The following is a 27,652-nucleotide window of genomic DNA, read 5'->3' on the forward strand; positions in this document are numbered from 1 at the left end:
GTAAACGTAGAGTTATAATGGCTGAAAAATCTGGGAAATTCCTGGAATCAACTTACCTCTCATCATATTTTTTAAGGATCTCTGCAGCTGATGACCAAAAAGCGAAGAATGTACTCTCTAAGAAAAAATTCTAAATTTCAGCTTTAACATCCTCTGGAAGGTTTTGAGCATTCAAACAAACCTCCGAATGACAGTTCCAGTGGTAGCAGATGTAAAAGTGGCATCAGTAGAATCATAAATACATTTTAAACAGATGGTAGCTACTTGAGACACAGAAGTAATAACGCAACACAATTTCAGAAAGGTATTTTCCTCGGAAGAGGAAACAGATGCCATAATATCCTTCATGTTCTCAAAACAGGCACATGTAAACTTTAACATATAAGCTTGACAATTCAGAATTCTAAAAATAAGTGTTGCAGAAGAATACTTTTCCCTGTAAATCTATCAAAAGCCTTCACATCTTTGTCAGAAGGAAAGGGATTGGTATTGGTATTAGAGGGATTGGTATTACTAAAGGTTTATCACCAGCTGTGACTACAAAACCAATTGTTGCTGGATCTCATCTGAGATTAGTGCATAAAAAACTAATATGATTGAGGAACTTTCTACAATCTATCTATTCTCTTGGGTGCAACACACTGGCTGTCAGGAAGTTAAAGGCCAAGATAAAAACATCCTCTAATTATGAAAGGCAGGAGGAACGGGAGTGTGCCCAGGAAAATCTAGTTAGAATAAATCATACTTCTTTATTGACTATGGAATGTCACTATGTTCCCCAGTGAAACAACTGATTTATTATGGAAATATTTTCTTGGAAAAAAATCCTTCAAAGAGACTGTCAAGAAGCCATATTCTCTTCAAAATCTGAATTAAAAACCCGAAGAGAAAAAACAGAATCTGTCCCTTTACAACCACTTTGTATTCAAATTCATGAAACCCTTCAAAACAAAGAATCCCCTTTTCTCTTACCAGACAAAGATGAACTGCTCAAAGAGCGAACTAAACCCATTCCTCTCTAAAGTGAATTAGGCAGGAAAAGATGCATGTCTATGTTTTTACTTCTTTCTGGCAAGATTTTCTGAAGAAGCAGACCCACTTTTGCTAGAAAAAAAATTCCTTAGGGATATGCATAACAGTATGGCTAGGTAGAGATGTATTCCCTGTCCCATCTTTTAGGACAGACGAGTAGCTCTTCCTTACCAGCCAACGGCACTCTAAAAGCTGCAGAGGTAGTGTCTAACCCTCGGTCCATGGTGGCTTATGGGACTACACCAGAGGAAAATAAAAAAAGATAATGGCCTGAGGTACCAGAAATGGCCATAGTAAAGTCAGCTATTTATGGCTAACACGCTTCAGCAGCCAGTTGTGGTGGCAAAGGGCATTTATTAATTTTTCTTCTTTTTGTTGCTGGTAGAACGAAGAACTCAGGAATCGGTAGGCTGTTCCATGATTAAGTTAAAAAAAGATGTCTTATTCCCAGGGAAGCTTCACAACGGTAGACTGTGAAACCGATTAAGTACTAAAAATAACTTTTTACACCAAAAAACACAGTAAAAAAAAACCCCAAAAGTAAAATACAACTTTTACTTCAGAAAAAAGTAGTTTTAGCTTAGTCAAAACAACCATTTTTTCCACAGTATTAAAAAGTAAAGCTCTTGTTTAAAGGCAACTATAAGTGTCATGGCAGTAAATTGCCTTAAAACAATCATTCCACAGAAAAAAAGGTCACACTTCTGCAAAAACGTAAACCTGGAAGTTTTTTTCCCTTGAGGGAACTTATCTGCCCAACAAAGGAAAGAATTAGCCTACCATTGATCCTGGAAAGCTTGCAAAAGGAGCATTCTTTGGTGGCAGGAAAGCTCTGAGGGGCTTGCTACCCAACCTGTCTTTTTAGTCAGCTCAACTCAAAATGACTAACAGTGCACTTAACTGCACTTGAAAAGTACCCTGAAACTTATCCTTAGCAGAATATAACCCAAATAAATAAGGGTACTGCAGCAATGACATGAATGAAGAACATCATAATTTATAACTTTCATGCTTCATGCAACTTACATACGTAACATTATATCTGCTAAGTAATAAGAAGTTATGTACTAACCATAACGTTCCATCTGAGTAGGTAGACTTCATTTGTCTGCAACCTTTGGGAAATCGGATCCGACAATCTTTCATAGCTTAGATCCGAGCTCCTAGCTCCTCCACTTCACCCCTAATCCCCTGCCATACCTGACTGACCTCAGATCAAGTTTGCCAATAACCAATAAGGCTGAAAAAGGAAACTAACTACCTTCCGTAAAGAGCAGAGTAAAAACTTCTGGCCAAATAACATCCGAAGGTCAGGGGGAAGGAGGGTGGGACGGCTGCAGACAAATGAAGTCTACCTACTCAGATGGAACGGTATGGTGAGTACATAACTTCTTAATCTGAAGTAGTTAACTTCATTTTTCAGCAACCTTTGGGACAGAGTCCCCAGCTACCTGTACCTTTGGCGGCCTTCATGGAAGGATGTTCCGGAGCACTGCAGAGCCAAAGGATGCTCTCCCTCTAGAGATAATATCCAATTTATAATGGTTGATGAAGGTATGAGGTGAAGCCCAAGTGGCTGTTGAACAAATATCATTCAGGGGTACTCTAGACCGAAATGCAGCAGAAGTAGACATGGACCGAGTAGAGTGGGCACGGACTCCCTGAGGTGCGGGCTTGCCAGAACTTTATAAGCCAAAAGGATGCATTGCGAAATCCACCTCGACAAGGTGACCTTCGACACAGATTTACCTAAATTAAGTTTGGCAAAGAAGACAAACAACTGGTCGGATTGTCTATGACCAGCCATTCTATGAATGTAAAAACGCAGCTGTCTATGCACATCTAAAGAATGTAGTTTGTATTCTCCTTTGTTCTGGTAATTAGGAAAGAAAACTGGCAGATTAATGGATTGGTTAATATTTGCCTTGGAAGCAATCTTGGGAAGGAACAAGGGATTGGTCCCGAGGTAAACCCTATCCTTGTGGAAGGTCAAGTAAGGAGGTCTTACACATAGGGCTTGAAGTTTAAAAACCCTCCTAGCTGAAGTAATAGCGACGAGAAAGGCTGCTTTCCATGACAAATGTTTGAGATCAGCTGAAGCTGCAGGTTCAAAGGGGGGAGCTGTCAAGGCCTGAAGTACTAAAGTCAAATCCCAGGGAGGCACTACTTCCTTTATTGGAGGTCTGAGTAGGAAGGTGCCCTTCAGAAAGGTCTTACATAACTTTGTGGTGATCAATGGACCCAGTTCATGTCCCACGTGGTAATGAGAGATACCTGCTAGTTGAACTTTGACTGTGGAACAGCTAGCCCCCTGATGAAAAAGCCCTGAAAGGAAATCCAAGACGGCGGGTAATGGATCTGTGAAAGGGTCTAGGTTCTGACGCTCGGCCCAAATAGCGAAACGTTTCCATTTACTCCTATAGACTTTCCTAGTAGAGGGCTTGTGTGCTGCTACTAGGATGGCTTTAACTGGGAAGTAGATACCGGGAGTCCTAGCTACAAGTGGAACTGGAGCACCCAAGCCGTAAGCTGGAGATTGTCCAGGTTCGGGACTGGGAGGCCTAGGGGGTGGGAAATCAGATCCGGGAGGGGATCTAGAATCCAAGGTGGATTCACCAGATGAGACCAGAGGTAAGGGAACTAAGCTTGAGGAGGCCAGAATGGGGCAATGAGGATCATTTTGCTCCCCAACCGACTGGCTTTCTGTAGAAGCTTCAGTATCAGAGGTAGAGGAGGGAAAGCATAGAGTAGACCGGGAGGCCAAGCATGCACCAGAGCATCTCTCGGGAATTCCCCGGCGGGGGGAATTAGAGCGAAGTAGCCGCTGCATTTCGTGTTTGAAGGAGAGGCGAAGAGATCGGAACAGGGTTGTCCCCATACGGCAAATATCCGCTTCGCTACCTGGGGATTGAGAGACTACTCGTAAGGTGCAACTGAGTTTGTCCGCCAGGATGTTGGACCGTCCCGGAATGTGCGTTGCAATAAGAAAGCGGTTGGTGGAGATCGCCCATTCCCATACTCTCATAGCTTCTCGACAGAGTGGGTAGGACCTGGTTCCCCCCTGTTTGTTGATGTACCAGACCACCATCATGTTGTCTGACTGAACTGCAACTGTTCCTGTAGGAAGAAGGCTCTGAAGTGCGTGCAACGACAACAGCAATGCCCTCATCTCTAGAACATTTATATGCAATGAGGTCTCTGTATCGTTCCACGTGCCTTGGACCGTCCTGCCCGCATAATGCCCCCCCCACCCAAGGCGAGAGGCATCCGTGGTCACCGTGGCGAGTGGAGGGGCCATGGAGAAAGGGCACCCCGCTTGGAGGTCCGGTGATTGTAACCACCATGCGAGAGCCCTTTTGCAAGCCTTGCTGAGGGGAATGGGGTGACTGAGAGGGTATTGATGGAAGGACCATTGGACTTGGAGAGTCCACTGCAAAACCCTCATGTTCAGGCGAGCCATGGCGAGCAGGGTAATTGCGGCCGCCATGGAGCCCAGCGCCCTCAGGACCAATCCCGCCGGGAAAGCCGACGATAGTAAAATGGCCCGCACATGTAGCCTCAAGGTGTGAAGTCGTTCGGTGGTTAAGAAGGCTAGTAAGTTGTTGGTGTCTAATCTGGCCCCAATAAAGTCTATCACCTGAGTTGGGTTGAGAAAGGATTTGTCCGTGTTGACGGTGATCCCCAGCCGGGGAGCAAGGTGGAGAAAGTAATTCCTGGCTGAGCAGAGTAGATGCCTTGTTGGGGCGGTCAGGAGCCAGTCGTTTAGGTACGGAAACACCTGCATTCCCTGAAGCCTCAGGTGGGCCGCTACCACTGCTAATAACCTTGGTGAACATCCTGGGGGCTGAGGTGAGACCGAAGGGAAGGACCCTGAACTGATAATGACTGGCTCCTAGCCGGAAGCTGAGAAACCTCCTGGATCGTTTGTCCATCAATATGTGGTAATACGCATCCTTGAGGTCTATGGAGCACATCCAGTCGCTCTCCCGCAACAGGGGGAGAATGGATTGAAGGGTGACCATCCGGAACTTTTCTTTGGTTACTGACAGGTTCAGGAGGGAGAAATCGAGGATTGGCCTTAGGTCCCCCGTCTTTTTTGGCACCAAAAAGAACCTGGAGTAGTAACCCAATCCAAACTGGTCTGGGGGGACGTGTTGGATGGCTCTTTTTCCTAAGAGCTGCTGAATTTCCGCAGCTGCAGCCTCCCTCTGATCGGGTGGGACGTCGGGGAGGTGTTTGGGTTGGTGAGGGATATGAGAAAAGGGAATTTGGTATCCTCTGGATATGATGCGAAGCACCCAGCGGTCTGTTGTGATGGACTCCCAAGCTGCCAGGTGCCTCGAAAAACGTCCCCCGACTGCCTCCAGAGAGGAGCAGTCGGGCAACCCCTCAGGGTCGCTGGGTGGGCTGGTCAGAGAAGGCTTCTCTAGACCCACCATTCCTCGGGCCCCCTCTGCCTCTAGGGCGGCGCCCACCCTGTCCTCCTCTGCCACGGAAGGACTGGGGATCCGGAGTGGACTGGGATCGTTGCGACTTCCGGAACCACATCTTCTTCTGTCCCTTTTGGTTCTTGGAGTTGGACCTCTGGGAGCAGAGAAGCGGACTCCGACGGCAGACAACATCTTCCCGTCCTTTTTGCTCTGGACCAAAGTCTCGCGAACAGTCTTGCCAAACAGGGCAGAACCATCGAAAGGGGCATTCGCAAATGACACCTTGAAGGGTTCTGCGAAATCGCAATGCCGGAGCCAGGCCTGCCGCCGCATGACGAGGCCTGTTCCGCTGGCTCTAGCGGCTCCCTCTGTGGCGTGGGACAACAGCCGCATAGAGGTGTTAGATATGGACCTGGGAGTGGCCATCCGAGTGGAGTACAACCATTTGTTCTCCATCGACATGGACTCCGGGGGCGACGCAGCGTACTCTTTGATAAGGTCCCGCTGCAGTCGAATAACATGTGCCATGTAGTTCAGAAACCTCACCGAGAAGGTCGCTGAACTAAAAGCCTGCTTCCCTAAATAGTCCATCAAATGGGACTCCATGCTCAGTGGATGGACCGAGGGACTCTCCTGAGCTAATTTCCTCTTGGTGGCTGCCACCACCAACATGGCATCTATGAGGGGACCCTTGCTCCAATTGGACCTCTCGGAGGGCGGACAAAGGATCTTGTCTGGGCGTTTGGGGACTGGCTCCACAGTGTCCGGCTCCTTCCACGCCCTAGTGGTAATAAGGTCCACTAAGGGGTCGGGCGCAGGGGACACCCAAGAGGTAGATGGGCCTGCTTCGAATGCCTCCAGGAACACGGATTCGTCCGAGGAAGCCTTGGGGGCAGACCACCCCCCTCTTATCCTGAGCATTTCCATGATGTCTCCTCGGGGGGGGGGCAATTGACCTAGGGGAGCCTTCCCCTTCATCCAAATCCGTGTCATCAGTCAAGGACTCGGGGGGAGTCCACGTGCCTCCTCTTGCACTTTCGCTTGTGTGGGACGTCCGAGGACATCTCACCAGCCACATCCTTTTCCAAGGGAACGACCTGGGACATCGAAGCAGGCTGTCCTTGGGGCCGGCCGATGGAAGCCGGACCCAACAGAGAGGGAGTGTGGGGCGGAGCCGAAGCAAGGCCGGGGGACTGGAAGCATTCGACAGTGCCCTCTCCACCACATCGAAAGCCGAGGGACAGCCGCTCTCTCTGGGATCCGAGAGCAAACCCTCGCTCGGATCCGATGGATGGAACGGGGTCGGCGCCTAAGCCATCGGACCCGACGGACCAGTGTGCTCTGACTTAGACGGAGCCGAAGACACACTGATTCCCTCGGATCTGACGCTCAGACCACGGCTCCGAGAGCCCGGATTCGACAAAAACGGACCCGACAGGCTCGAGGGAAGAGTCGAAGTACCCAATACTGTCGGCGCCGACCCATCCCCGGCTCCAAGGCTGCTCGGCTCCGAAGGCTCTGAACCCAGGAAGCGGGTCGGAGAAGGAGCTATCGGAGCAAAGAAGGGTGTCGAGCTCTCCCCCGGAGGGGGGGGGGGGAGGCAGGAGCAGTCCCATCTGCAGTTGGGCCTGGATAAACATTCGCATCACCCAGTCCAAATCTGCGTCAGAAAGGCTGCGAGTTGATCTCGAAGAGGCCATCGAGGCTGGCCGGGAGTGCCGCTTCGATAACCTTGACGGAGATCGGGTCTCCTCCTCCTCCTCGGGGTCCGGTGAGAAGCACGGAGAAGGAGACTTAGAAGCCCTGGAGGGAGAAGACCGCTTAGCCGGGGGGGGGGGGCGAAGCGAAGGCCTCGGCCCGCCGCTTGTGGTGCTTCTCCCTTCTATTTTCTTTCCTGGCCTCCCTCTCCTCCGGCACTGCAACGGGAGTTTGAGTCCCGACCGGAGGGAGGGAGGGAGGCAGGAGTGGCCACCACTGAAGCCGGGGAGGAGGCCACAGAAGCACCGGAGGACGAAGCCGAATCCGGGGGCAAAAGTCCCGCTAGGATTAACTTCGACCTCCGGTCCTTCAGTGCCCTGGGGTTGAACGCCACACAGATAGAACACCCAGAGGAAAGGTGTTCAACCCCAAGGCACCGCACACTCCGAGTGTGGCCATCCGCTGGGGAGAGCTTATGGCCACACTCGGTGCACTTAGAAAAGATGGGTTTAGGGGCCTCAGACATCCTAAAGAAAACCCACTTGTTAGGCCCCAAACACACAACACACAGAAACTAACGACCAGCGAAGGGGAGGGAGGGAAAGTTTAGCTAAAAGGGTTTAAACTAGGAAGTTTTACACAAAAAAGGAACCTGAACACTCAACGCTCACACACACTTAAGAGGGATAAGAAAAAATGAGAAATTTGTCTTACAATACCCTGCGATACCAGGAGCTCAAGAACCTAAGCTGCTGACAAGAAGCGTGGCAAACTAGATCTGAGGTCAGTCAGGGATGGCAGGGGATTATGGGTGAAGGGGAGGAGCTAGGAGCTCGGATCTAAGCTATGAAAGATTGCCGGCTCGGATCCGAGGTCTGATCCGATTCTCAAAGGTTGCTGACAAATGAAGTTAACTACTTCAGATCTAACATTTGTGCATTTCATATTAATGTAACCTATCTATTCTCTTCAAATAATTTAATATGTGCTTACTTTCTCCAAGGCTTGCCCTGAAAAAGGGATCTGCTCAATCACACTTTCACCATCAATTAATGCAAATAAATAAATACGTACATATAGCAACAACAGTTTGATTATTAATGGGGCTGACCTCAGGAAAACAGTCATCCGTGGGACAGGCAATCATTCTGGAACAGTTTGATAAAGGAACTTAAGGATGCAAACCCAAAAGTGGCAGCTGAGGAAGTGCTTTCATCAATTGCAAGATTCTTGCTTGAGACCAAAAATGGTCAAAGCTCAGGTCCTTGACAGCCAGTGGTGAACTCGCAACCTGCATGTTTTAGAGACCCATATGAACAACTGAGTTACCTTGAAAAGGCACATCCCTGGTTCAAGTGTTTGCTCTTGTGATGACGTTCTGACTTGTGCTTGTAGATGCAAAGAAGGCCCTCCTACTACAAGTCTCTATGTGATAGAGTCTTTCCTGCTACCATATCTTTGTTAAATGGGTCAAAACCTTTTCCCTCCTCTGATGACAAGTACTGGAAATTAATCTTCTGCAGCTCTCAGCAATGTCTTGTTCTTGTACAAGCAATGCTGATGATGGTCATGGCTGCTAATCTGATGGCCATTTCCTGTGATGCAAGGGCATTTTATAACAAGTCTTTGCAATGAAAATAAAGATTAAGATCTGAACTTCTTGTAAGCTGCAACAAAAAAGGGGGGGGGGAGATTCGGAACATATGTGCTTATGTATCTGGCACATTAAGTCATAGTATATACTGGCATAAATAGTTAGATGTCTCTAAATGAAGGATTTTGCTCTAAAAACATGCAAGATTCTGACTGGTGGAGATGAAATATCCAACCAAGGATCCATCAGGACTGGGTCCTCTACACTGCAGTGAAATACTTTTGCCAAGAAAAGGATCTTCAAGAAAGATTTGCATGTTTTACCTATTTTAGATGGCACACCAAAGTAACATCCATTTATCTCATAAGCAATGTACTGTGAGTACCCTTCACAAAATAAAGGCCTATAACTTACCTGGCTTTCTGCCAACTGGACATCTGTTCCTCTACTCAGGAACTCTTCCTCAACCTTCATTTCAAAATCTTTTGATACTTTTTCTACTTCAGAAAGTCCATTCTCTAATTCTTCAATAAGTTGCATTTGCCTGGTGCACTGTTTACGGCAGTTCATCAAGGATTTATTGCTTGCCTCTATTTTCTTAATATAATGTGATGTATTTTCTTTTGCTTTAATATAATTTGGTCTCTTTTCGTTAAGAGCAGCTTCTTGAGTCCTAAGGTAAGAATATATTGTCATGATTATTTTAATATACAGCAATGAACAGCACTACTAATAGATGTTATGTACTTACCATAACATGGTATCTGCATTGTCCAATTGCATTATGCATCAGGAATGGGTCTTCAGATCCATCGTCGTATCCCAGATGGCCATTTCTCAAACAAACGATCCGAGCCTCAAACTCCTCCCTCTCTCATAATGCCTCACTCCTCCTCAAACCTTCACATCGAGTTTGCTGCCCCTTCCTCAGGATGGGTATCAGAGATAATAGAAATACAGAGACAACAGCAGACCTAATGGAGTCCAAACTAGGAACCAATGGATTCTGTAATCCTCTAGATTGCTCCCAGCTGTACCAGGAAGGGGGGAGGAGGGTGGGATGTGATGCATAGTGAAATTGGACAACTCAGATACCCAGTTATGGTAAGTACATAACGTCTAATCTGATGTCCATTTTATTATGCATCATGAATGGGTCAGAATCCTCAGCTACATAAACCCTGGGAGGACCTCAAGGAAGGATATGCCTGAACACCACTGAACCAAAGGAGGCTCTGTTCCTGGAAATGATGCCCAGCTTGTAATGAGACAAAAATGTACGGGTTGTAGACCAAGTAGCTGCAGCACAGATTTCATCTTTTGGCGTTCTAGCAGAAGAGATCAACATTAATCTGGCGGAGTGGGCTCTAACTGGCTGGGGAAGTTGCTTGCCTTGCTGAGAATAAACTGCTGAAATACATTCCATAATCCATTTAGAAAACATAATCCTAGAGACAGCCTGGCCCAACCTGTTTGGTGAAAAGGCAATGAACAACTGCTCTGACTTTCTATGAAGTCTAGTTCTATGTAGGTAGAAACATAACTGTCTGTGAACGTCCAAAGAATGTAACACGTATTCACCTTTACTGGAGTAATTGGGAAAGAACACAGGTAAATGAATGGTCTGGTTCATGTTCGCCTCCGAAGCGACCTTTGAAATGAAGGAAGGATTCGTCCTAAGAGAAACGATATCCTTGTAAAAGGTTATGTACAGTGGTTGAGAAGACACAGCCTGCAACTCAAACTCTTTTGGCTGATGTTGTAATAGCTACAATAAAGGCCATCTTCTACGACAAATACTTCAGCTTGAAAGAAGTAGCAGGTTCAAAGGGTTTCTAGGTGAAACCTTGGGGTACTAAAGTAAGATCCTAAGAAGGAGAAGGGTCCTTGATTGGAGGCCTTAGGTGAAAACCCCTTTTAAAAATGCCCAACAGAGTTTGGAAGAAGAAAGGGTAGAGGGAAACCCAACTCCCTTCCCAACATGGAAATCTGCGATTGCCATAAGTTGCACTTTATTTCAGAAAAACTAGCTCGCTCATACAAAAGCCAACTCAAAAACATCAGGACATTTGACACTAAGCCTATATTCCTATGTGAAGACGAAATGGAAAACATTTTCTATTTGCTACAATATACGTTCTTGGTGGAGGGCTTTTGAGAGGCAAGGATAATGTCGAGGACAGGTGAAGGAAGCCTGGACTTTAGCAAAATTACTGGAAGTGGAGAAACCAAGCAGTTAGTTTGAGGACTGGGGATCTGTCATTCCATCAGATGTGAAATGAAATCTCGTCAGTGATCCAGTATCAATGGAGGATATTTGTTGTGAACTATACCTGACGAGACCAGTGAGGAGCAATGAGGGTAAGCTTGGTCTTCAACCTGCTGGCTTTCTACAGAACTTTGGGTATCAGGGGGATTGGAGGATAAGTACACAGGAGACCTGGGGACCAATCGCAGACTAGAGCAAACATGGGTGACTCATCCGCAGGGGGGAATCACAGCAAAGTACCTGCTGCATTTGTTGTTTAGGGGGGAAGGCAAATAGATTGCAGCAAGGTTGGCCCAACGGCTGAAAATCTTGTTCGTTACTGACTGGTTCAGGGACCATTCGTGAGGACTCAAAATGGACCTGCTCAATTTGCCCACCAGAACATTGGATTAAACTGGGATGTGCATTGCAGTGAGAAAGCAGTTCGAGAATGGGTAATTGCTTCGGACACTCATGGTCTCTCTGCAGAGCAGTTAAGAACAGCCCCCCCCCCCTGCTTGTTGATGTACCATACCACTGACATGTTGTCCGTCAAGACTACAACTGTCCACAGACTGAGGCAGTCCTGAAAGGCTTGGAAAGTGAGGAAGACCATCCTCATCTCCATAATGTTTATGTGCAATTTGGTCTCTGAAAATTGCCCCCCCACCCCAACAGGGAGGCATCCGTGTTCACTGTGGCTGAAGGAGAGGGGAGGACAAAAGGCCTGCCTGGATGAAGACTGCCTGTGAGCATCCACCATTGCAAGTGATGTCTGCAAATTGGAGTAAACTTGATCGGGGTTGATAATAGGTGACACTGGATAGACCACTGAGCCGCCATAGTCCACCAAAAAACTCGCATGAATAACCTGGCTAGAGGCACCAGAAGGATGGCAGCCGACATGGAGCCCAAGGCTACAAGAACTAAACAAGCTGAAGGAGATGGCGAGTCTAGTAGGCACTGTACCTGCTGCCTGAGAAACAATATCCCCTGCAATGGAGGAGATGCAACTTGCCTTACTGTGTTCAACTGAGTCCCAATGAATTTGATGCCTTAGACTGGGACCATCTTGGATTTTCCCATGTTCACTGTGATTTCCAGGTGGTGAAATAGGCACATCATCACCTGACTCGCCCGGAGTAGTTAATGCCTTTTGGGCCCCATTAGGGGCCACTCGTCCAGGTAGGGGAACACCTGGAATCCTTCTAGACCGAAATGTGCTGTGACTACTGCCACACATTTAATGAACAGCCAGGGGGCAGTGGTGAGGACAAAGGGCAGTGCTTTGAAATGGCAATGACTGGCCCCCAACCAGAAATGTAGATATCTCCTAGAGCACCTGTCCATTTTGATATGACAGTACACATCCTGGAGATCCACAGAGCACTTCCAGTTGTCCTTGCACATGAGTGGCAGAATGAACTGTACTGTAACCATGCAGAACTTTGCCTTCTTTACAAGCAGATTCAAACAGCTTAGATCCAGGATGGGTCAAAGGTTCCTGGTTGTCTTTGGCACCAAAAAGAAGACTAAGTTCTGCATCCTCATTGTTCAGTTGGGACCCACAGGATGACTCTTTCGTCTAGAAGTTTGTATACTTCTAGAAGGGCATTCTCCCTCTGACTGGGTGGCAAGTCAGGGAGATGCTCTCCGGTGTTGGGAGGAGGAAGGGAAAAGGGAATACAGTAGCCTCTGGATATAATGCTTAATACCAAAGCACTGTTTGTTGCATCTGTCCAGGCTGCTCGGTGAAAGGACAGTCTACTCCTGACTGCCTCTAGAGTAGGACAGTCAGGCAGAGCCTCAGGAGTGCAGAAAGGGCCTGTCCGAGAAGGGTTGCCTGAAGCCCTGGTTCTGTGGACCCCCTCTCCCTTGGGGCGGCATCTACCACTGAATCCTCTCCCCCTGCCCCTGGAAGAGGATTCATCCTGTGAATCAGGAAAGGCCCCTGGGATTTGCAGAACCACATCTTCTTCCTATTCCACTGGTTCCCTGAAAAGGTCTGTTGGGGGAAGAAAATTTGATCCCTAAGGCAGATAGAGTCTTGCCCTCCTGTTCTCTGCAGGTAAGAATCTCCTTAATCGACGGTTCAAAGAGGAACCATCAAAGGGGGGTGTTAATAAATGAAGCTTTAAAGGGGTCTGCAACCCCGCACAGTCTCCTCTAGATATGTCTCCTGAGGGCTATGCCTGAACCAGCCACTAAAGAGGTTTCCTTCGCCCTATGGGAAATTAGCCTCATCGAGGAGTGAGCAATCAAAGCCATAGTATTCAGCTGTGTGGAAACTTTTTTGAAGTTTTCCTCCGATAGCGACTGTGCCAGACATGTGGAAAGTTCCTTCACCAGGTCTCTCTGGATGAGACTGAAGTGTGGCAGGTACTTCAGTGCTCTCAGCGAAAAAGTGGCTGAAACATACACCCGCTTCCCGTGTCTGTCCAAGGGGGGAGGGGGTGGACAGAAGAGCTCTGTTCGGCGAGCTCTTTTTTGGTGGCTGCCGACACCACAATGACATCAACTGGGACAACTTTACTCCAGAAAGGAGTATCTTGAGGGGGACAAAGGTACTTGCCTGCACGTTTCGGGATTGGCTCCATGGTGTCAGGCTCCTTCCAAGCTCGGCAGGCGATGAGGTCAATAAATGGGGACACCCAGTATGTAGATGGTCTCATCGAGAACGCCTCCAAGAACACTGACTCCTCCAAGAAGGAGGCTGAGAAGACCATCTACCCTTTTGTTTCATGATTTCTACGATATCTCCAAAGGAGATATCATTGGGTGGTGATCTGGGGGACCATTCCCCTTCATCAAAGTCTGTGTCCCCTGTCAAAGACTCCAAGGGGGAGTTGATGTTCTTCCTCTTGCACCACCACTTCCGGGGGACCTCCTCTGTGAGGTACTTGGGGAGGACTCAGAAGACAGGGGAACCCCTTGCTAAGGGGGAGGCTGGAAGCTCTCTGGGAGGGGCTGACCATGGATCAGATAGATAAGAGCAAACTTCGCAGAAATCTCCATAGGGCACCAGACCTGAGCTTTCGAAGGCCAAGGTCGGAGCTGAAACCAACTCTGAGGATCCGGCATTGATCACTCAGATCTGGGACCCACTCTGCTCAGACAGAATCAGAACCAAGCCGTTCTGGGACACTGCCAGAGTTGGAGAAAGGAGTATCCCATGATCCAATGCCAATCCACTCTGGATCACCAGGTCCTGCAACTCCAAAGTCGGGCGGATTGGAGGAAGATGCTGAAGTATCAGGGTCAGAGCTCTCACGGATCCAGAGTGGGTTAGAGAAGGCAAAATCCCCAGCTGGATCTGGGCTTTGAGGAAAAACTGATCATCATCTCATCCATATCAGAATGAGAGAGCCAAGAGAGCTGAGAGGACTGGGAAGAATGTGTCAACCTCACCAGTGATAAGCTTGGCCAGGTGGTCTAAGCGAGGGACAGGGGCTTGCTCCAGTGAGGAATATGACTCCGAGACCTGAGATCCAGGTGGGTGGGACTCAGTTTGCTCCAGGGACAATAAGCTATGGATCCTAATGACATCCAACGGCACCGAAAGGCTGCTCAGACCTGAGATCATAGGATCCGGCAGGGTGGGAGGTTTGGTCACTGCCAACTCCCCCAGACCCATGGGACCTCTCGGATCCAGAGAGAAGCGAACCACAGATGGATCCAATGGGGATAGATCTGAAAGTTTCCTTTATTTTTCAGAAGCAGACGTCCCCAGGGAAGTGTGGGGGGGGTCCCTTCTTTTGGAAGAGAGTCTGAACTCGAGAGGAGAGAAGACACCCTCTCAAGATGACCCTATTCCTCCTATTAGCAATAGCCAGAGGATTAAAATCCAAGCAAATGACGCACAGCATCTTCAAGTGTCCCAGAACCAAGCAATAAACGCACCTCTTGTGGGCATCTGATTGGGGAATCTTATGCCCACAGGAGGCACACCTCTTAAAACTGGAGGGTTTCTCTGTTTTTTCTGACATGCTGCCAGGTACTTACATAAACCACAAACACACACTCTTAGATATCAGCCACACACTAACTATAACTAAAAAAGAGTTATGTACTTACAATAACTTGGCATCTGTGTTATCCTATGTCATCATTCATCACTACAGGGTCTAGGATCAGACATTGGATCCGAGCCAACAACATTCAACAGATGGATCCAAAGCTCTAGCTCCTTCTCCCATGATGCCCTGCTGCCCTCTAGCCCCTAGATCGAGTTTGCTAATAAATCCTAAAAGCTACTCTTACAAAGGTCGAAGAAAACCACTCCAACTTCCTCCACAATTGAAACGAGGTAGGGGGATGGCAGGTGGGAAATGTGATGAAAAAAAGGATAACATAGATGCCAAGTAATGGTAAGTACATAGCTCTTTATCTGATGTTATCAATGTCTTCCTTCATCACCATAGGGTGAAAGTCCCAAGCTACCATTTATCTTGGAAGGCCTCAAGGAAGGAAATGCCGGAGCACTGTCGAGCCAAAAGAAGCCCTGCTCCTAGAAATCGAATTCAACTTGTAATGGGATATAAAGCTGTGAGGATTAGACTAAGTGGCAGCAGCGCAGATATCATCAATAGAAAACCTTGCTACAAAGGCAGTAGAAGTTGCATTAGACCTAGTAGAATGGGCACTGACATTCCCTGGAAATTCATAGTGGTTAAGATTGCAGACTATAGAGATGCCGCTAGATATCTATTTAGAAATAGTGACCTTAGAAACTGGAAGACCACTTCTGTTAGCAGAAAAGGCCACAAAAAGCTGCTTTGACATATGAAAAGCTTTACTCCTGTACAAACTGAACTGTAGTTGTCAATGAACATCCAAGGTACGTAGGATATATTCCCCTCTGTTAGGATAACTGGGGAAGGATACTGGAAGCTGTCTACAATGATTTAGGGACAACTCGGAAGTAATCTTGGGCAAGAGAGGTGGGTTCGTTCTAAAAGGGAATCTGTCCTTGTGAAAAATCAAGTAAGGAGGAGGAGTAACAGAGAGGGCTTGCAGTTCTGAAACCCTCCTAGCTGATGTGATAACTACCAGAAGGGCCGCATTCCAAGACAGCAACTTGAGATTGCAGGAACTAGCAGGCTCAAAGGGACTCCTAGTCAGAGACTGCAGAAGCAACGTGAGGTCCCAAGGAAGCAAAGGATCCTTAATTGGTGGCCAAAGCAGGAAAAAACCCTTTTATAAAAGCTTTACAAAGCCTACATGAAAAGGTAGATTCAGTGCTCTCATGAAAGTTGGAAATCGCCACCAAATGAAACTTAATAGTGGAAAAACTTGCTCCCGCTTGGAAAAGGGAGGACAAGAAAAAACGTGTATCTGAAACTGAAACAGAAAAAGTACCCAGATTCCTTCTCTTAGCCCAGATAAAGAATCTTTTCCACTTACTACTGTATACCTTTCTAGTGGAGGGTTTCTGCAAAGCCAGAATGATGTCTTTTATGGGGGATGATAGCTTGAACTGTTTAATGACCATTGGAACTGGAGAAACCATGTGGTTAAGAGAAGGGTCTGAAGGTATGAGAGAGGAAGCCACAACAAATGGGAAATCAGACCCTGACAGGGAACCTGTATCCATGGTGGATACTTCAGATGAAACCTGATGAAGGGGAACCATGGTTGACAAGGCTAGAAAGAGGCAATGAGGATAAGGGATGTTCTCAGGTGTTGCGCTTTCTGCAGAACCTTGGGATTAAGGGAACAGGACGGTATGCACAAAGGAGACCCGGAGGCCAATCGTGGATTACAGCATCCCTTGGTGACTCCCCCTCAGGGAGGGATCAGAGCGAAGTAACCTGCTACATTTGTGGTTGGCAGGGGAGGCAAAATGGTCGCACCACGGCTGACCCCAACGGTTGAAAATCTGTTTTGCCACTTAAGGATTAAGGGACAACTCATGAGGACTCAAGACAGATTTGCTGAGCCTGTCGGCCAACACTTTACAATCCCCAGGTATGTGTGCTGCAATAGGGAAGCGGCTGAAGGACATCACCAATTCCACACTCTCGTGGCTTCTCTACATAACGGGTAAGAACGTATTTCCCCGTTTGCTGACATACCAAACGAATACCATATTGTCTGTCTGAATTGTAATCATCCCTAGAGGGAGGCAGTCCTGGAAGGCTTGCAACAACAGAAGAACCGCCCTCATCTCTAGAACGTTTATATGCAACTTGGTCTCTACTTGGGACCACGTGCCTTGGACAGTCTTCCCTGAAAATGCACCCCCTATCCCAGCAGGGAGATGTCTGTGGTCACTGTGGCCATGGGTGGTGGGAGAGAAAAGGGTCTGCCTAGATAGAGATCCTGAGAGTGAAGCCACCACTGGAGGTGACATCTCCACACAGGCGTCAGTTTTATAGTCATAGGGAATGAAGCAGAGGCGACCACTGGAATCTAAACTCCACTGTAACACACACACGTGGTACCTGGCCAGAGGAATGAGACGACTGGCCAAGGCCATACATCCAAGAGCCCGAAGACCAGGTGAACCAGGGGGCACGACAGGTCTAATATCTTTGTGACCTGTTCCCATATCAGCAGAATTCTGAGCAAAGATAAATCTGCAATCTCTGAAATGGAGTCCAAATCAAAACCTATGAACTCCAACTACTGAGTGGGGATCAGATTGGATTTCACAGGACTGATGCTTATCCCCAAATGATGGAACAGGGGGAGAACATACTGAATTACCTGTATCAGTCAATGTGTTGAAGGTGCCCTGAGGAGACAATCGTTGAGGTACAGGAAGACCTGGAACTACTGCAAATGCAGGTGAGCCGCTACTACTGCCATACATTTGGTAAACACTCAGGAGGCTGTGGTGAGAACAAAGGATAGGGCCCTGAACTGGTAATGACTGCCTCCAAGCCAGAAGTGAATATGTCTCCTAGAATGCCTGTCTATTTGATGTGACAGTAGGCATCCTGGAGATCCACACAGCACATCCAATCATTCTTGTGTAAAAGTGGCAGAAGGGACTGAGCAGTGACCATCCAGAACATTGATTTCTTCACTGAAAGATTGAGCTTGCTAAAATCCAGAACAGGACGAAGGTCCTGTGTCTTTTATGGCACTAAAAAGAAGCAAGAGTAAGTGCCGGATCCTCTTTGTCCTACTGGGACCTCTTGGATTGCTCTTCTTAGAAGTTGTTGCTGACCTTCTTTGGAGGGCAACTCCCTTTGACTTGGTGGAATGTCTGGGAGGTAACGTCTTACTGGAGGGGGGGGTTCTGAAAAGGGAATGAAATAGCCCCTGGAAACGATATTTAACACCCACTGATCAGAACTGATGTTTGTTCAGGCTAGTGGGTCTATGGACATACAACCTCTGACTGCCTCGCAGAGCAGCCGGACACCGCTGCAGGAGTGCTGCTAGGGCTGCTCAGACAAAAGTTCCCTGGAGCCCTGATTCTGCGAAACCCCTCCCCCCCCGTCTTGATGGCATAGTCATCCATTGGATCCTCTCCCCCTGCCTCTTGAAGATGATTCATCAGGAGCATCCTGAAAAGGAGACTGTGCTTTACAGAACTACATCTTCCTGGTTTCCCACTGGGTCTTAGAGAAGGACCTTTAGGAAGTAGAAAGTTTGATGCCAACTGCAGACAGAGTCTTCCCCTCCTGCTCGCTGCGGGTCAAAGTGTCCTTCATGGAAGGTCCAAAGAGAGTAGAACCATCAAAGGGAGTATTAGTAAAGGACAACTTAAAGGGTTCCGTGAACCAGCACAACCAGGCATGACACCGCAAGGCAATGCCTATACCAGCAGCTCAATAGGTAGCTTCCGCGGCATTGGAAATTAACCTTATCAAGGAATTCGCGAGGAAGGTCAGAATGAATAGCTTGGGAGACACCTGCTTGAGGCTCTCCGACAGCAACAGTTCTGCAAGAGAGGTAGAAAGTTATTGGACCAAATCCCTTTGGAAGTGGATAAAATGTGTCAAGTAATTTGTCACTCTCAGTCCAAAGGTAGCTGAGGCATACACCCACTTCCCAAAACAGTCCATCACGGGGACTCCCTGTTCGAGGGATGGACTGTGGAGCTGTACTCTGCCAGCTCCTTTTTTATGGTGGTGCATCCACGATGGCATCGACTGGGACTCCTTTGCTCCAGAACGAACGGTTTTCAGGAGGACGAATGAACCTGTCGTCCCTCTTTGGAACACGCTCCATCATGTCCGGTTCCTTCCAGGCCCTGCCGGCGATCAGATCCACTAACTCATTAGCATGGGGGGACACCCAGGAGGTGGATGGGCCTGTCCCGAAAGCCTTCAGAAACACAGACTTCTCCGAAGATGGGGGCTGAGGAGACCATTCAGTCTTTTGTTCAGAAGCTCAAGGATGTCTCCAAAGGAGACATCATCGGGCGGAGATCTGCGGGACCTGTCTCCTTCCTCGAGGTCCATATCCTTGGCTAAATGAGCAAGGTTAAATGCACTGGAAAGTGGTTTAAGAGATGCATGCAATTTCAAATATTGTACAAGCTGTCTCCAAATTTAAAAACAGCAGCAGATAGAAAAATAAAATGTATATTAATTTGAGAAATACTTGTGTCTATAAACTGGTTCATTCCACGTAATACAATTGCATACGTAATCATCAATGTCCCAAAAAGAATGGACAAATACACAGTGCAGCATTTGAGACCAAGTGACAAAAATATTTTTTGCAAACTGTTATCATAACTATATAATAATATTAAGCCTGTATCCATAGCACATACTTTGCCTAACTCTGACATGATTTAAATCAATATTTTCAAATTAGTTAAGGCAAGGCTTGGTAGCATCATCAAAACAGAAGCAAACAGGAACTTTGGGATTCAAAAACATGCCTAGCCCGATTGCAGAGTGCCTACCACAGGTACAGCTTTGTCAGATGATGTGGTCCAAAATTCATTATTAATTAACTACACAGACTAGTAAACATGCTCACATTACCATATAGACTTGTGGTGAAGGAAGAAAACTCACAGTCAGGGCTATGAATGTGACAAACTAGATGGGCACAGTGAATTCCATTGCCAGAGTGAGTACACAAACAAATACATAAGATGATAAAACAAGTAAACCACTTTAAAGAGGTCACTGCAATATTTAAATCTTTTTTTTTTTAATCATAAAAAGAGATGGGAATGGGAACACAGGAGAGTAGAACTAGGGGTAGCAAAGCAGATGAGAATTCACAAGGAAAACAAAACAGGAAAGGGGACTAGGGAGACTTTTTGGTTGAAGAAGGGAAGCTGGGGAAGGATGTAAGGTATAGTAAGAGGATAAGGGTCAGAAGTAGGGGCAAATGCACAAACATATAGCACAGACTGACAGGAGAGATGCTGACAATGAGAATGGGGAGGCAGTGGATTTAGAAAGACAAACAAATTAGAACACTGGTGATGAATAGAACTGGAAAACCAACATTAGAGGGCTCTGACGCACAAGGGAGGGAAACAGTGATGGGGGAGGCCATATCCTTCTGTATCACACTGCCTGTGCAATACTAACGGGAAGTCAGACAGTACCCTGTCTGTTACAAATTGTACTTGCGGTGGTAGTGGCATTATTACTGATGGAAATAGCACCAAGATCTATAATCTACAGAGTGATATGAAATGGTCATACCCAAGGCCCACTCATTCATATTACTTACTGTAGCCAAAGAAAAGAGGTAGCAGTAATGACCTACATACAGGTGTACCTGCCACCCACACGCTACTTTTTTAAAAAGTGCTCAGGATGGTGAAGAAGAATATCAACAGATCCGGACTGGCAGTTTCATCTTCACTGCTGCTATAACTAATACCAGCAGGACTTAGCCTGGCAATATAAACCTTCTCAGGTAACCTGGTCCCTCCCCATTTTAATACCACCATGTTCCCTAGGACCTTTTGTCCAGAACCTTGAGGTCTGTACAAGATGGAAAGACAAAACAAACAATAAAGTAAAGTTTTGTACCTACCATAAATGTAGATGTTCGAGTGTATACAGTGCTGCAGTCATTACACTTGGGTTATCCTGCCGTCAGGCGGTTCCCCAGCCGGCCTGAGTTCCAAAGTCTTGGTCAGGCATCGGTTGCTGTCGCCTCCTTCCTGACATCAGTGCGACAGGGGTATATAAGATGCAGCCGACGACATTTTTGTCAGTTTTTCTTGCCCCAGATGTCAGGTGCCTCTAAATAGGTAGGCAACTTCAATTGCTAATAAAACATACATAAGAAAAGCAAAAAACAACTTACAGCTGCCAGCAAATACTCCCCATAGGTGGTAAGGGTAGAAGAGATAGGTACGTACCAGCCAGTAAGAGGGGAAGGAGGGAGGTTAACCTGGACTGCAGCAGTGTATACACTCGAACATCTACATTTATGGTAGGTACAAAACTGTACTATGTTCATCGTGTTACACTGCTGCAGTCATTACACTTGGGTAGAATCCCAAAGCTGAGGTAGGGTGGCTGGTTCTATAAGGCATTAGGGGTGGCTATAAGGCCCTGCAGCACTGCAGTGGTGAAGCCAGCTCTGGATTTAGAGTATAGAGGCAGATGGTAATGCTTGGTGAAGGTATGTCCAAAACTTCAAGTTGCTGCTTCCAAAATATCCTTAGTAGGTACTCCCCTAAGGTAGGCAGTTGAAGTGGCTGTTGCCCTGTTGGAGTGAGAGCTAATGCTGCTAGGTACAGGTTTTCCATGGTATGTGTAGCAGAAACGTATACAGTGTCCTATCCATTTTGAAATAGTCTGTTTTGAAATGGCTTTTCCCTGTGTTCCTGCAGCATGTGCTACCAATAATTGCTCAGATTTTCTGAAAGCTTTGGTTTTGTCCAAGTAGAAGCGTAACTGCCTGTGAATGTCCAAAGAGTGCAGTAGTCTCTTCCCCTTTATTCTGTGGTTTAGGATAAAAAGTTGGCAGGTGAATAGTTTGATTTACAGCCACACTGGATACCACCTTTGGCATAAACGTAGGGTTAGTTCTTAAAGACATCCTGTCCTGGTGGAAAATGAGGAAAGGTTCCACTGCCATTAGTGCCTGTAATTCTGAAACTCTTCGTGCTGATGTTATTGCCAGGAGCAGAGCAGTTTTCCAAGAGATATATTTTAATTCTGTTGTGTTAGCTGGCTCAAAAGGAGGTAAAGTTAGTTTTTCTAAAAACAAAGTTGAGGTCCCAAGTTGGAGTAGGTGCTCTCTGGGAGGTCTTATGTTCTTAGCCCCTCTCAGGTACTGTTTTAACAGAGGATTAGAGAAAATTGGTGGATCTGTGTTGTAATGAGCAGAGATGGCAGAGGCATGGATCTTGATGGATGAGAAGGAGAGGCCTTTGTCCAGCATCTCAGTTAAGTAGTGTAGTATCTGTGGAATGTTTGGGACAAAAGGGTCAAGGCTGTGAGCTTGGTTCCAGGCACACACCCCCAATAACCTATTACAGTCAATAACCTATTACAGTCAAAGTCTAGGGATACAAATGGGAAGTGGCTTAATATATGACTGTCTTAAGAAGAAAGAAAAGCGGTAAGGAGGGTATAACCATAAAAAACAACTATTTACACCATGTACTTCTATTTATACCATATTTACAACATATTTACACCATGGATGCCAGAGGATAACAAAATGATATAACAAAATATTTTGTAAAATCAAAAGTCACCGTGTGATGGTAACAATTGTCTAATGGTTATAGGGCCAGAAATGATACTGATGGAGGTTTTCCTGGAATGTAGTGTTAGAGACACACATTTTGGAAGATTATTTAGTTTGGATTAGGTCAAAAGTCTACACCAGTAATTCTGAAAATATTCTTTTTCTTTTGCTATTATTGCATAACTTATGTGCAGATATATATTTGATTGCCATTGATGTAAAGTTTTCCCAAGCTATTGTTGAGGACTGACCCAGTTTTGGCTATAAAATATTTGAGAAGAACACAGGCTGTAACACAGATGTGGCAATGGATACCATAGAGATTTAGGAATAATATTTAAAATAATAGTTTGCCAAGAGAATGTGTTTTTAAGTATCCCATTTTTCCAACTGAGTTCTGAGAGAACACCAGAGTTTGTAAATATTCTTACAACTCCAAAAGATGTGAAGTATATCTACGTGTGGGAGGGAACAGAACATACAGGTTAGGTTTTTATTGTATCAAATTTCAGTAACTTACTGCTGGGGTATAGTAGGAATTGTTGTTTATCATAAGCTGGGTGTAAATTAGGTTTTGAAGGGGTTAAATTCACGGTATTATTGATTGCTTAGCACTTAGACTCCATACAAATTTCTCCTTGTATACCGTCCCAATATTTGGAAAATAGAAGTGAATGGTTATACTTAATGCTTGACACAAGTTTATAGGTGTTCAAAATCATTTTGTTCAGTAGGGAGAGTGATTTAGTGATAGATTGTGATACTGTAATGTCTTGCTCCTTCACTCTATAGTAAGAGAAATTTTTAAAAAAAAAAAAAAAAGATTTTTTTCCCCCCCGGAAAAAGGGGGTGCAGGGGGAGGGAAAAATTTGGTGGGTTTTTTTAACCAAAAAAAAAAACTTCCGGCACCTTTAATTGGAAGGGTTTGCCTGCGGGGGTTTTTTTTAAAAAATTCAAAGGGAAAAAAGGGTTTTTCCGGGGGGGGGGGGGGGGGGGGGGGGGGGGGTGGGGGGGGGGGGGGGGGGGGGGGGGGGGGGGGGGGGGGGTTGTTTTTTTTTTTTTTTTTTTTTTTTTTTTTTTTTTTTTTTTTTTTTTAAACCTTTATTTTTTTTTTTTTTTTTTTTTTTTTTTTTTTTGGGATTCCAAAATGGAAAAAATTTTTTAAGGGAAAAGGAATTAAGGGGCAGCTAGTTGAACTTTAATAGTTGAGACAGAAGATCCCTGATTAAATAGGGATGTTAAGAATTTCAAAACCTCTGGGACAGGAGCAGTGATAGGGTCTAAGCCCTTGAGTTGAGCCCAGATAGCAAACCTCTTCCACTTACTGAGGTACAATTTGTTAGTGGTGGGTTTGTGGGCGAAGACAAAATGTGGACAACTTCCGGTCTAGTGTGTGACTTCTAACTAAGGTCGGAAGTGGAGGAGCCAAGCTGTCAATTTCAGAGATTGAAGGGACTGATGCCAATGTCCCGACTGATGGATTAGCAAATCCGGGATCAGGTCTAAGGTCCACGGATCGTCCACTGCATGCTTTTTCAGGTAAGGAAACCATATCTGACGAGGCCAGTATGGGGCAATCAGAATCATTGAAGACCTTAGCTGAGAAGCTTTTTGAATGACTTTGGGAAGGAGTGAAATTGGAGGAAAAGCATAAAGCAACCCTGTTGGCCAGGGTTGTGCTAGAGCATCCATGGCCGGTACTTCCTGATGAGGAATCAAGGAGAAGAACCTTTGGCACTTGGTGTTTTGTGGAGTCGCAAATAGGTCGCAGCACGGCGTTCCCCACCTCTTGAAAATCTGGGCTGCTACTGTGCGGTTTAGAGACCATTCGTGAGGAGAGAGAATTGTCCTGCTTAATTTGTCCGCCAATACATTTGACTTACCGGGGATGTGGGTCACAAACAAGAAGCGGTTGGTAGCTACAGCCCATTCCCACACTCTCATGGCCTCTCTGCAAAGGGATACGATCTGGTCCCTCCTTGTTTGTTCAGGTACCAAACCACCGACATGTTGTCTGTGTGGATGGCGATGATGCCCTGAGGAAGGAACTTGTGTAAGGCCTGTAGGGATAGAAGTACAGCCCTCATCTCCAACACGTTGATGTGGAGAAGAGCTTCGTCCGGAAGCCAGGAGCCCTGAACTAGCCTGCCCAGACAATGCCCCCCCCACCCTATCTGGGAGGCATCTGTCGTCAGGGTAACCACTGGAGGGGGGAGAACAAAGGGTTTTCCCTGATCCAAGTTGGATGTCTGAAGCCACCAGCGCAGGTCCCTTTGCATAATTCCGTAATCATGATGTGATAATTGAGGGAAGATCTTGAAAGGACCATTGAGTTGATAAGAGCCACTGAAGAATCCTCATGTGTAACCTTGCTAGAGGAACTAAAAGTACCGTGGCAGACATTGAGCCTAGAACCTGTAGGACCATCCTGGCTGGGGCTTTGGATCTCGAGATCAGAGCTTGAACTTGGCCCTGTAAGGTTCGGATCCTTCGGCAGGAAGAAAGACACGCATCAATCTTGAGTCTATCTCTGCTCCTATAAACTTTATGCGCTGAGAGGGCAGCAAGACAGACTTTGACCAATTGAATGTAATCCCAGGGAAACACCCAGGGAGATGGTGGCTTTGAGGTTGTCCATAAGTAGATGCCTGGTGGTGGCAGTCAGGAGCCAGTCGTCGAGATAGGGAAACACTTGGAATCCAAGGCTCCTCAGGTGAGCCGTCACTACTGCCAAACACTTGGTGAACACCCTGGGGGCTGTGGTGAGACCAAAGGGCAGAGCACAAAATTGGTAATGACTGGTTCCCAGGCTGAAGCGCAGATACCTTCTGGATGCCTGATGTACCGGTATGTGATAATAGGCGTCCTTGAGGTCTATGGAGCACATCCAAACATCCTTCTCCAACAACGGGAGAATGGATTGCAATGTGACCATTGAATTTGGATTTCAGCGGATAGGTTCAGTCTGCTGAGATCCAATATTGGTCTCAGGTCCCCTGTCTTTTGGCACTAAAAGAACCTGGAGTAATTTCCTGATCGATTTGGTCTGTGGGGACCGGTTGGATGACTCCTTTTGTAGCAGCTTTGAAGCTTCTGCGGCTGCTATTTCCCTTTGACTGGGTGGTGGGTCCGGGATTCTCTTGGAGCGGAGGGTGAGTATTTGAATGGGATGGTGTAACCTCCGGCAATTATCCGAAGCACCCATCTGTCCTGAGTGATTGACTCCCAGGCTTCTAGGTGCTTGGCAAAACGACACCCGACTGGCTCGAGCAGCACAGCGGGCAATCCCTCATGTCGTGTGGGAGGCTGAAGAGCCACGAAAGGACTCGCGGTCTCCAGAATTGCGGGCCCTCTGCACACGCCTCTGGGACGTCTCCCTGAAAAATTTCCCGCCCTCTGCCTCTGGACGGGGAATCTTCCTGCTGTTGGGAGAAAAACTTGCGAGATTTTGGAACTACATTTTCCCCTCCTTTGGCCTTGGGGTAAGGCCGAAGGGAGTGGAATAACGGGCCCTACGGCAGATAACGTTTTCCCTCTTGCTCACAGCGGGTAAGGGTGTCTTTCACCTTGGGTCCAAACAATGAGGACCCATCAAAGGGAGCGTCGTGAAGGAAGATTTGAAGGCCTCCATGAACTGACACAAGCGGAGCCAGGCCTGTCTCACGTGAGCCACGCCTGTGCCTGCCGCTCTACCGCCCCTTCCGCATAGGATATGAGCCTCATGGACGAGTTAGCAATTGGCGTAAGGATAGCCAACTGAGAGCTAGCGGACTGGGCTAGCTGTTCAGGTAGGTTACCGAGAGGGAGTCTGACAACTCCTTGACCAGATCCCTCTGAAGCCTGGTAAAATGTGCCAAATAATTCAGAGACCTTAAAGTAAAGGCCGCTGAAGTCAGGGTGCGCTTCCCGTACCTATCCATACTCCTAGACTCCTTATTAGGAGGATGGATGGACGTTGAAGCCTCTGCCACGTCCTGCTGTGTAGCAGATGCCACCACCATGGCATCTACAGCCACGCCTTTAGTAAGGAACTCCTTCTCGGGGAGCAGATAAGAATTTGTTTGGGCGAGAAGGGACTGGTTCCACAGTATCCGGGTGTTCCCCGCCCTTGACAAACTAAATCCAGAAGCTCGTCGAAGGCGGAGATACCCAGGAGGCGGAGGCTGAGCCCCAAAGGCCTTGAGGAGCACTGATTCGTCCGCAGGGGGCGGTTTGGACATCCAACCGCCTCGTTGTTTGAGGATCTCTAAGATGTCTGCAAAGGAGACATCATCCGAGGAGCGACTTAGGGACCCCTCTGCATCATCCATATCCGTGTCCGATGTGATAGACTCGGGGGAGTCCACGTGCTTCCTCTTGCACGATCTCTTCCTTGGGGGTTCCTCTGGAGATGACTCCGAAGAACCCTCAGGAAGACGGGAACCCCACTGGGGGTAACCTCAGGCCTCGGGGCTCCGCTGGCTACGGACAGGGGAACTGCCAAAGACCCAGTCTCCACGCCCAGGGAAGGTGCTGGTAAAACCGGAGAGATGGCCGAAGAGGATTTGGCCAAGGCACTCCTCATGGCTCTGAAAGCCGGACCTCCAGAATCCTGGGGCGTCCAGTCTCCGGGGCCATGATAGTAGGCGGAAGTCCCGCGAGCTTACCGAGAGGGAGGCTCGGAACAGCATCGGTCCCGAAACATCACCCTCGGGTCCAGCCGAAGAAGTCGCGTACCAAACTCGGACCCGAGGCCCGGGTTGGAGTAAGGGTCGGAGCCGACCCTGAGATCTCCACCGGCTCCAAGAGCACCTGCTCCGGAGCGAAGCAGTCGGAGGAGGAATAACAATGGGGTGGGTCATGGCCATCGGCTCCGAAGCCAACTGGGTGGGAGCGAAACAAATTTTGGAAGACTGGGGACTGGAAAAGTCTTTGGAGCACCCTGTCTATATCAGAATCCGACATTCTCGAAGACCGAGAGGAAACAGAGCGGGTTCGAGAAGACCTCTCCCTCGGCCCCAAGGGACTAGG

At 47.2% G+C, this 27,652-nt stretch overlaps 1 protein-coding gene across 1 annotated transcript in view; it reads right to left on the reverse strand.

The window, feature by feature from the left end:
* Positions 1-27,652, reverse strand: part of SMC1B (structural maintenance of chromosomes 1B) — a 3,759,116-nt gene that overhangs the window by 2,589,131 nt on the left and 1,142,333 nt on the right. The window contains exon 6 of the mRNA XM_044087233.1: positions 9,169-9,427. Coding sequence (XP_043943168.1) covers positions 9,169-9,427 — 259 coding nt within the window. The remainder of the gene's footprint in view (positions 1-9,168; positions 9,428-27,652) is intronic.

Source organism: Protopterus annectens, chromosome 11.part0 (genome assembly GCF_019279795.1).
Source record: "Protopterus annectens isolate FY-2018-M chromosome 11.part0, PAN1.0, whole genome shotgun sequence".
NCBI classification, from domain to species: Eukaryota; Metazoa; Chordata; order Ceratodontiformes; family Protopteridae; genus Protopterus; species Protopterus annectens.